This window comes from Benincasa hispida, chromosome 7 (assembly GCF_027475165.1).
Source record: "Benincasa hispida cultivar pf3 chromosome 7, pf3_genome.v1.1, whole genome shotgun sequence".
Classification (NCBI taxonomy): domain Eukaryota; kingdom Viridiplantae; phylum Streptophyta; class Magnoliopsida; order Cucurbitales; family Cucurbitaceae; genus Benincasa; species Benincasa hispida.
In genome coordinates, this window is record NC_143484.1 from 58,989,007 (window position 1) to 58,999,824 (window position 10,818).

General features: G+C 28.2%; 1 protein-coding gene across 1 annotated transcript; it reads right to left on the reverse strand.

Annotated features, from left to right (window-relative positions):
• Positions 1-3,095: 3,095 nt before the first annotated feature.
• On the reverse strand, positions 3,096-5,959 carry LOC120081706 (cytochrome P450 71B37-like). The gene is made up of 2 exons (XM_039036798.2): positions 4,927-5,959; positions 3,096-3,889 (listed from the first exon to the last, which is right to left on the reverse strand). Exons 1-2 carry the CDS (start codon positions 5,842-5,844, stop codon positions 3,275-3,277), a joined length of 1,533 nt encoding a protein of 510 aa, XP_038892726.1. The 5' UTR covers positions 5,845-5,959; the 3' UTR covers positions 3,096-3,274.
• Positions 5,960-10,818: the final 4,859 nt, after the last annotated feature.

Consider the following 10,818-nt stretch of genomic DNA (forward strand, 5'->3'; position numbering starts at 1 on the left):
AAAATTAGAAATGAAAATTGCAAGAATGTGTCTGATACCAATTGAAGGCATCGAATTCCTGCAGAAGCGTGTGAACGCCTTGCATTTAGACATTCAATTTTTATGGAAACAAAGGCAGTAAAATAAAACATGCATTTGTAGGATAAACATTCAAACAAAACTATAACTATGCTAGAAAAGAAGAAGGAAAAAAGAAATCAAAACTCACCTGTGTTAATTCTTCTAGCTTTCCTCTTCTACCGTTATCAACGATCTCGAACTTCTCCAATGAAGAAGACACCACCAACAAAGTTACCTTGCTATTCTCTAAGATTTTAAAGAACTTGGAAGAGTGGTCCCCAAGAACCTTTGAGGAGAAAAAGGATACAAAATTTTTAGAGAGAAGGTGGAGGCTTAGATGCTAGGTTTTTTGTGTAATAAAATATTTTTCACTAAATGGGCTATAAGAATATATTTATATGGAGAATGGTTAACCCTTTCTCATAGTATTTCCCTTTATACCATAAGTGCTAATTAATTAAATAACCCTTATTTAATTAATTGACACATTAATTAAATAACCATATATTAAATCCCATTTAATATACACTTAATTAATTATCATAAATATCATATATGTACACTAACCTCCAATCTCCATTATTTCTTAATCAATTACTTAACCATTAATTAATCAATTAAACATCAATATTAAATCATATTTAATATGAAGTTAATTAACATATAAATATCACTTATTCATATATATACATCTCTTTATGAATCCAATTCATATAAATCTAATATTTGAATCTTATTCAAATATATCTCTCTTACATAAATTGGATTATAGATCATATCTATAATTAACCATTATATATTAATCTCATTAATATAAAACTCCCTCATTTGATTTGAACAATTTAAATCATTCCCCATCTTTATCATTTAGTGAGCTAACAAGGGGACCTTATGGACCTATAGATTAGAAGCTCCAAGATATGAGATTAATTTTTAAACTTCTTTAATCCAATTAATCATTATTCATTAACTACCGATCACTCCACTAAAGACAATAGTTGCACTATTTGCACTGTAGATATATTTCTTTGTCCATGGATATAACTAATCAACAGTGAGTCAACTATTTCTGTGTTCACAGATATAACTAATCAACAGTGAGTCAACCCTTCACAAATCACCCATAATTACAGCTGGGTCAAATTACTATTTTACTGCTGTAATTATATCTAACTTCTTAAGTACCACTAATCCCTCTAATGAACAAACAGTTTATAGTTCAACTATAAACTAATACTTCTCAGGCTAGTGAGAGGTTAAAGCCTCAATTTTCAAAACCTGGAATCAGCTATTAAGGGAGCAATTTATCTACTTCCCCTAAAGACAGAAATGAGTGGATTCCATCTTGTGTAGTTGTATTCCCAACTCCCTACTTGGACAAATCCTCAAAATGGTAGGCTTGTGAGTCGGCTAATTTGACCACTCTCACCCATACAAATCAAAAGATCATCCTTATAGACAGGAACAACTCACTTAGGATTAATGTCAAGTCACCTATGGTCATTCTAGTGAAATGTAAGTCTCTCCTAGAAACGGTGTTATAAAGAAAGACTATTCATTTCACAGTCCGGTCTTATACAAACTCTTTGTATAGAATACCTTTGATCGTATATCTGCACATGAATGATTAAGATCAAATCATTTGTAGCACTTTACAATAATTGTAACATCTATAAAGCAGGTCGTATTCGTAGTATCACCAGGATAAGGTACCTAGCCCTGTCCATATACTACAGACCATTTAAGTTATCACTTAAACATGATCCACCTGTATATCTCCACATACATGTTTAAGTTTCATCAGATAACCTTGGATCTTAGTTTGTTGGATTAAATTAATGTAGTCTTTATGGTATGACACTTTAGGCAATAATCCTCATCTAGTCAATGTTGGATTGTAGTTGCATTCCCAACAAAATATAAAAGAATGATTCCCACGAAAAAGAGTAATACTTGGATGCACTCATGTTTATGCATCCCATTCTAGACTCGAATCACATAAAATAACCAAAAATATATTTTTAAAAAAAGTAAGAAGAGTGTGCTACATGTTAAATTGTCTTGATTGGATCAACAATGTGGTAGGATGCATAAAATTTGACGAAGAAAGTTATCCTACCCTAGCCATATCTTTTTTTTTTTTTCCTATTTTCTTAATTTTCAATATTGAAAAATTCAATATATTTGGTTGTGATAAGTTATTATTACTACATGCTATGTGATCAATCATCTCAAATGCAACCTACCAAAACTCATTTGATTTATACATGAAATTTAGGAAACAAACATTTTACATTTTTATACTTCAAATTTTAATTTAAACACGTATTTTTCATTAACATAGTTAATTAAATGGTGAAACATACTTATATAATGAAATATTGACGATGATTTGACATAATATGCCGATAAATAAAATGTTATAGAATAAATTAGTGGTAAACATAACTCAATTCACTTATTTTAACATGTGCTTTATCTACTGTATTCAATGAACATTAATTTTTGAAAAATACTTGGTGTAGTTGTTAGCACTGTGCCGTGTTGTATCTAACAAAAAATTATTGCTTAATAATTTAAATTTTTTTAAAGAAGCTGATTAAAAATGATTTTTTTTAAAAAAAAAAAAAAGAGTATAGAAATTACACTGCACTTAATCATTTCTCTTAATTTTTTCTCTCTCACTTGTAATAGTAGAATTCGTTTTTCTTCACAGCAAATGGAATGAAAGAAAAAGATTAGACATGGAAAAGGGAAATTATTGTTTATAGAAACCCTTTGTTTTTCATCAGGCCAGGTAACTGATAGGAAATTGTTTTACAAAATTCAATGTTAAATAATATGTTTCGAATTCAACTATATTTATTTAATTAAGAATCCATCTTTTTGTGCAACCTGGACAACATATTCATTTAATCTTGAATGAGAGAAGTGTTAAATGATGCATAGGGATGTTGTCTACGTATTTCGAACCCACAAATGATGAAAGTGTTAAATGATATAATATTACATTTACCTTCATCTATCAACTTAAATTTTTGGTCAATCTTATATATATATATATATCACATATGATATTTAACTTACTACATATTAAAAAAAAAAAAAAAAACATTACATAAATATTTTAGGATTCTAAATTACAATAAACAGAATAGGCAAGGCCTAATATTAGAGTAAGTTTTGTTTTCCATGACATATGGATGATGAAGTATTAATTGGAGTTTAAGTAAGGAATTGGAAGAAGTTGAAGAGGTGATTTCTTGGTAACTGTAATACCAAATTCTTCTTCCATATCAACATCTTCTTCTTTCATTCCATTTGGCAATTTCCAATCAAAACACAACAACATATTAGCCAATGCCAACTCTACAGTTACAATCCCCATATTCATTCCTGGACAAACTCTTCTACCAGCTCCAAATGGTATTAACTCAAAATTTTGTCCTTTGTAATCAATATTGCTTCCCATAAATCTCTCTGGAAAAAACTCTTGTGGATTTGTCCAACATTCTGGGTCTCTTCCAATTGCCCATAAATTCACATGAACATGTGTTTTGGGATCAATATCATAACCATTGAGCTTAAAATGCGACATGGTTTCTCTTGGGAGGAGAAGTGGGACAGGTGCATGAAGCCTTAAAACCTCTTTCACCACCATTTTTAGATATTGAAGCTTTTCGAGGTCGCTTTCCTTCACATGATCTTGTTTTATGGAGCTTCTGATTTCATCTTGTAGCTTCTTCATCACTTTTGAATTCTTAACAAGCTCTGCCATTGTCCAAATAATTATGTTTGCTCCTGTTTCCACTCCAGCTAGAAATATATCCTAAAATCACACATTTCAAAAGAAGAGGAACAAGAAAAACTTTAGCTACATGCAAAGTTAGAAATTGATGATTTGAAATATCATATCATCGTAGAGATATGTAGAGTTTCATTATCTCCAACAATAAGTAATATTTGGAAACAATAAATTAAGGAGTGATAGTTTAATATGTCTCTGTTCTTGTTTCATAGTTTTAGCTTTTTTAACAAACAAAAATACTTTGGCTCTGGATATAAATATTTAGGTCGTTTGATAATTATTTGGTTTTTGAATTAATGATAATTTTTTAAAACTAAGTCTGTAAACATTCATTCTACTTCTAAATTTTTTGCTTTGAAAACTAAACAACACGTAGCTCTTAAAATTATATTTTTGCTTTTGAAATTTGGCCAATAATTCAACTCTTTTAATTAAGAAAGTGCAAACAATTGTAAGAATTTGAGAGTAAATAAACTTATTTTTCAAAAAAAAAAATAATAATAAATAAAGTGGGTACCAAATGTGACATTAATTATTAGTTTTTAATTTTATATTTTGAAATTGAGTTATAAATATTATTTTTCACCTACGATTGTTTCAAACCCAATGATAAAGTAGTTTCTAAAATTGATAAAATAATATTCTAAAGAAATTGTGAGAAAACAAGCACAATTTTATATATATAACGATTAAAGACAAAAAATAAATCAAACGATTATCAAACAAGAGACTTTGGTAAGTGTTCTTATTTCTCATTTCCCATTTCTAATCTATAAAAAGAAAAAAAACATTTCCAAACTTGATTATAAATTTTAACAATAAATATGACATAATTATTTTATTTTATTTTTAATATTACTACTAAACTAATAGATTTCGTCGAGGATTCCAATAAAAATTTGTCATATATAAAGAAAATAAAATGTATGAGATTAGGTCAAATTTAGACGGCAATTAATTATTATCCATATTTATAAGATAACATAAAGTATTCTTTTTATTATCTATTGATTTTGGGATGAAACTAGATTTGTATTTGGAGAATAATTTAGATTTACCATGAGAAGTGCCTTAATGCAATCTCCGGTGAATTTGACTCCATCAAATTCATAGCCATCTCTCTCCATTCTCAACAAAACATCGACAATATTTTCTTCCTTTTGAGAAGCCGTCCAAAACTCATCACGATCCTTGACTACATGTTCTAAAAAAGCATCCAACTCCGCAAAGCTTTTCTCCAGCCTCCCATGAACACCGGTGAGCCGATCAATTATCCACCCGAAACTAGGAAAGAAATCACTCGCCGAGAAGCTTCCCAATGCCGCGCTTGCTCTTTGAATAACCCCTTCAAAATTCCCATTATCCAGTTCACTCCCTCTAAAGCTCTTCCCAAACGCAATGCGGGTCAAGATATTAGCCGTGAGAGAATAAGATTTTGCGTTGAAATCAACTGAAGTTGAAGAAGCTGAGGATTGAGAGATGGAATTCAATAGTAGATTGACTTCTCCTTCTCTAATATGCTGAAAAGATAGAACACGTTTTGGACTAAAGAGCGTGGCGATACAAATCTTTCGAAGCTCCCTCCAGCGATCGCCGTATGAGGAAAAAATCAGGTCTAAGAAGTTGTATGAGTATCTTGCGGTGGCGGCTAAGTGAGGGCGGCTGCAAGAAGCAAGATCGTGGAGTTTGAACAACTCTTGTGCGACGGGCGCTGAAGAGATGACGACGGTCGGGACCGAGCCAAATTTGAGGAGCATGATGGGGCCATGTGTTCTTGAAAGTTTGCATAAGGAGCGATGAGGGTGGGAGCCAATGAGGTGTAAATGGCCCAACAAGGGAAGCTTTGGAGGACCTGGAGGAGGAACAATTTTAAGCTTATTATTCTTTTGTTTAATTTCAACATTTTTCTTGGTTTTCAGTAGTAAAGAACATAAGAAAAAGAGAAGAGAAGTGACCCAGATGAAAAGGCTATGCATTGTATGATCAACTACTAAGCATTTGAGAGAGATCTAGATGAAGGCACAAAGTAAATGAAGTTGGCAAGGGTTATATATAGGAAAAATTAGTCAGACCTCTACATTATGTGATTCAATAATTTCTACAGATTATAAATTCTGGGGAATGATATTTGTAGTTTTAATTTAGTGTTCAGGTTGCAAAATTTAAATTTAGACCTTGTTTAGTTACTATTTTGTTTTTTTTTTTAATTTTGAAAATTAAAACTGTTTTTTTCAATTTCTTACGACGATTTGCATATTTATTGAAGTACAATAGTTGGATTATTAGCCAAATTTAAAAAATAAAAATAAGTTTTAGATACTAATTTTTTTAGTTTTCAAAATTTGGCTTGGTTTTTTAAACCATTGGTAAAAAATAAATAACTAAAGAAGAAATTTGGAGGTGGAAGTAATGTCTATAAGTTTAATTTTCAAAAAAAAAAAAAAAAAAAAAGCAAATGGTTACCAAACTGAACCTTAATCCTTAACTTTTGAGTTTAGGTTTCAATATAGTTCATAAATTTCAAAATGTTATAATTTTATCCATATGATTTGAATTTTATTTCAATTTGATCCTTAGATTACAAGATTTATATTTTAACCTTGATTTAATTAATTATAATTCACTAAATACTTAGTTTATGCCTTGAGTGTTAATGTCTATTAATTAATTTAAATATATTAGAAAATTATATTAAGTTTTACTATTTTTCATCACTATTACAATTAAATTAAAATTCTTCCTTCATATTTATTTAAATTAATAAACGTATATTAATATCCATAACTTAGTATTTGACTGTGGTGACCAAAGCAAGAGCTTGAGCTCAACCAGCCATTGATAATCACTTTTGTGGTTCCCAATCGGGAGGGAGATTCCGGTCCGGTGTAGGGGCTAGGTACCTAAGTTAGTAACTAGCATGGGGGGAAGCCTAACACAAAGAGTATTGAACAGCAACTCTTAACTAAAGAACAACTAACGCAACTGGTGCCCTTAGGGTGGTCAAATCCAAAGAGCAACAAAGAAACTATCTAGCTCTAATAAGAGTTCGGCCTTACCAAAGCCATAGCTAGACATCTAGCTTCACTTCAGGGAAATAAATCCTAAAGGTATGAACTAAGTACATGGGAATGTTATCAGGATTTTATTGGAATAATTTTCTTTGTATTTAATTTGTAAAATTAATCATGAAAACTCTCTAAAATTTTAATAGATTTATAGATAAAGACTAAGAATCCTGAAAGTATGTTGAGGAAAAAAAACCTAAGCCTCGTATGTATTACCAATCGGAAGCTAGTTATAGCCCGTAGTCTAATATGCCAACAATCGTAGGAGCCACTTCATCTATGCCCTCAGAGATGTCTTAATCCAGAACAATAAATTCAATTAAAAATTTTGAGAAAATTAATTATTTAACAATCAAATAATAATATTAATTAAATTATTAATTACAAGTATTTGTAAAATGGAAAATTTACAATTAAAGCTACTTAATTACATAATTTTATGGGATCAATTTGATGAATTTATATAATTATGATGTATCAATTAATGAAACAACCAATAAATTCTAATTAATCAATGATAAACTAATTATAATTATAAGATAATAAATGCATATTATATTAATCATAATGATCATTAACTAACTAAAAATATAATTAATTAATTAATTGATAGTTTTATTGCTTCGATTCTTGACAGTTTATTGAAAAATAAGAATAGATATATATGTGTATATATAAACTAGTTTATTAAACTAAAATAAAAATTACATATATATTAATTTTTTTAAAAAAATATATATTTAAATTAATTCATTCATTAAATAGTAGTAGTTAAATTCATACACTATAATTTTATAAAATATAAATTTAATTTTCATATAATAAATAATTTAAATTATCAGTTTTAATAATATATAAAAATAAAAGAATAAATAAATGTATTAAAAGAGGAGAGAGAGTAGAAATGAAGAAAACTCACATTTTTTGTGGTTATTATTACTGGATATAAATAATGCATGGAAAAAATATATTCTCATGCCTAAAGCTTCAAAACCTGTACAAAACAAGGAGATGGATATCTCTTACCCATTCTCATCTTTATTCTCATCCCAATTCCATGAATCAAACACCCTAAAAGTAAAATTGTAACATTTTGATCATAAAACTAGATTGAAACAAAATTCAAAACTTAAAAACTAAATATGTAACATTTTAAAATATAGACCTAAATTCTTGGTATTTTTTTCTCTATGTTATCAAATACCTTGGCAAATAATTTTTTTGTAATATGTTTTAATATATGAAAATCAGTTAGGTGCCTCCTACGCTGTACTCATATTTTTCCAATCCACTCAAGTGTATCATCACAAGTTGTCATGGAACAAACTTTTATTTTTTAAGAAAGATATTTTTAAATTTTTTTTTCCTTTGTAACTGAAGAGCACAAAAATGGATGCAACTTAGACTGCACTCCAAATATTACTATTAATATATTGAAAAGAAAGTAAGTGATATCAATTTTTTCTATTTTTTTTATATAATATGCAAAATTTACTCTGTAATTTTTAAATAATTTATAAAAAAATCAGATTTTTAGTGCAGTCTTATACTATATCAAAAGAAAAAAAAATTAGGGAATCATTTAAAAAAGAAAAAAAAATCTTCATCTCTTCCCTCTTGTACTAAAACATAAATAAATGACATATTATTTTACTCTCGTTTAAAATTTTTGCATTTTGAGAGGCTTAAAGCCTGCTGAGATTATTATTTATTTATTTATTCAATTCAGTTTTTTAATCCACTTGACCAAATTAATATATTCATCTCGTATGGTACGATTTGAGTTTGATAAGATGATTATGGAAGTCATCCAATTATCATAGCTCTCCTAGCCTACCTAAGTTAGGCCTTGGCGTGAGAGAAGAGGACTTTTTGATTAGCAGGCGAAAGTTGTTTAAATTTTTTTTTTTCTATTATAATGTTTTATTTATTTTTTTTCTCCGATTACAAGTTAATTACATCATGCTTAAAAAACGAAAGAGAAAAAATGGCGTGATGATTTGATGGTCAAATACTAATAGTTTAAGCAGAATAGAAGCTAATTTTCAACGATAAATTAGTGATGTATTTAGATTTTTTGTTCATTAAATGTCTAAATGATGACTTCTTCTCTTTTATTTGAGTTGGTCCATTTTATTACTCGTAGACAATTTAAATGTGTCAAGTTTCCTTCTCAACAAAACAAACTACTTTATTGATATCTAGATAATGATATTATTATAAATGGGAACAAACTACTTTATTGACATCTAGATAATAATATTATTATAAATGGCATAGTTGTAAGACTACAAATATATATATATATATATATATATATATATATATATATAGTGAAATTACGCCCACAACCTACGAATATAAATTTGGTAAGAAATGACAAAATAACAAATCCAATCTAATTGAAATAGTCAAATGATCAAAATGCCTTCACAGTTAAAAATGCGTGATTGTATTTGATTGTCATCTGATTGTCAATGATATTAATTGCTATCTGATAATTGTCTTCTTACTGTCTGATTGTTATTTCATATTGATTGTTATATGATTACTATCTTATATTGATTGCTAATAATATTGATTTACTAGCTAATTGTTGTTTAATCATTATTTGATATTGATTATTCTCTTATTGCAATTATATCGACTGTTATCTGATTGTTTTCTGATTACTATCTGATATTACTTGTCAATGATACTACTTTCTATCTTATTGTTGTTTGATTACTATCTGATACTAACTGTCAATGATATTGATTACTATATCATTACTATTTGGTGACGATTACTATTTATTCATCTTCCATTTGGCTTGGGATGTAATAAAAAAGTAATAATAATTGGTAGCTTATGATATTGCCTTCCGATTACTTTTTTTCTTTTGTCATGTAGTTAGTACTCATTTTGCATTCTGATTGCTTACAAATTGTCATCTGATTACTTTCTATTTTTTGTATTAGTTAGTAGTTTCTAATAGTTATTTGATTTTCTTCTGATTGATATCTAATTACCTTTTGTTTGATATTATAATTTGATTGTCTTATGCTTTTTGTCATTTAGATAGCAGTTTCTAATATTGCCGATTACCTTCTATTTTTTTCTCATGAAAATTATATAGAAATACCAAAATACTATATAAGTTACAAAATAATACTGATATTAAATTTCAAGATTATGTATACTTCCTTTAAGTATATTACCACTTAATTGTTCTACTCAACAAGCATTGTTCTACTCAAAATACTATGTCAATTACAAAATAATACTGATATTAAACGTAAGAAGAAGCAATAGAAGAAAAAAGACACGAGTGAGACTGTCGGCGGCTGGAGGAAGAAGAAAGGGAGAAGATGGGGGCTTCATTGTGAGGAATTTGGGAATAATCAAGAATCTGACAATAGAATTTTGAAAATTTGTTACATCTGCAAGTTATATAAAGTGGGTGATACATTTACAATATTATATTTCTAAATTGACACCCATTACAATTGCCCATTATAATTAGCAATAATGATTTGTATTAAAAATATAAAACGAGATAATTTAAGGGGAATGTGTCTCTCTTGATTCCTATGCTAGATTCATTCATGATGGTGAATAATTGTGCAGGTAATTTTATGTTTGGAATGAAGAAAGTTTAAGAAATTATTTTAAATCATACCATTTGAAATTAAAAAATTTATTGTAAATTCTTTATATGTTATAAAGGAAATATCATTTTTTAATAGGATATTAAAGGGAGAGGGGAATTATTAGGTACATTCAGTGTCAAAAGATAATGCAATATGGTTTGATACAACGACAAAAAAAAAAAAAAAAAAAAAAAAAAAAAAATTCTATGGTCAACATTCGTAATTATAATGTAATATAAATGATAAGTTTGAA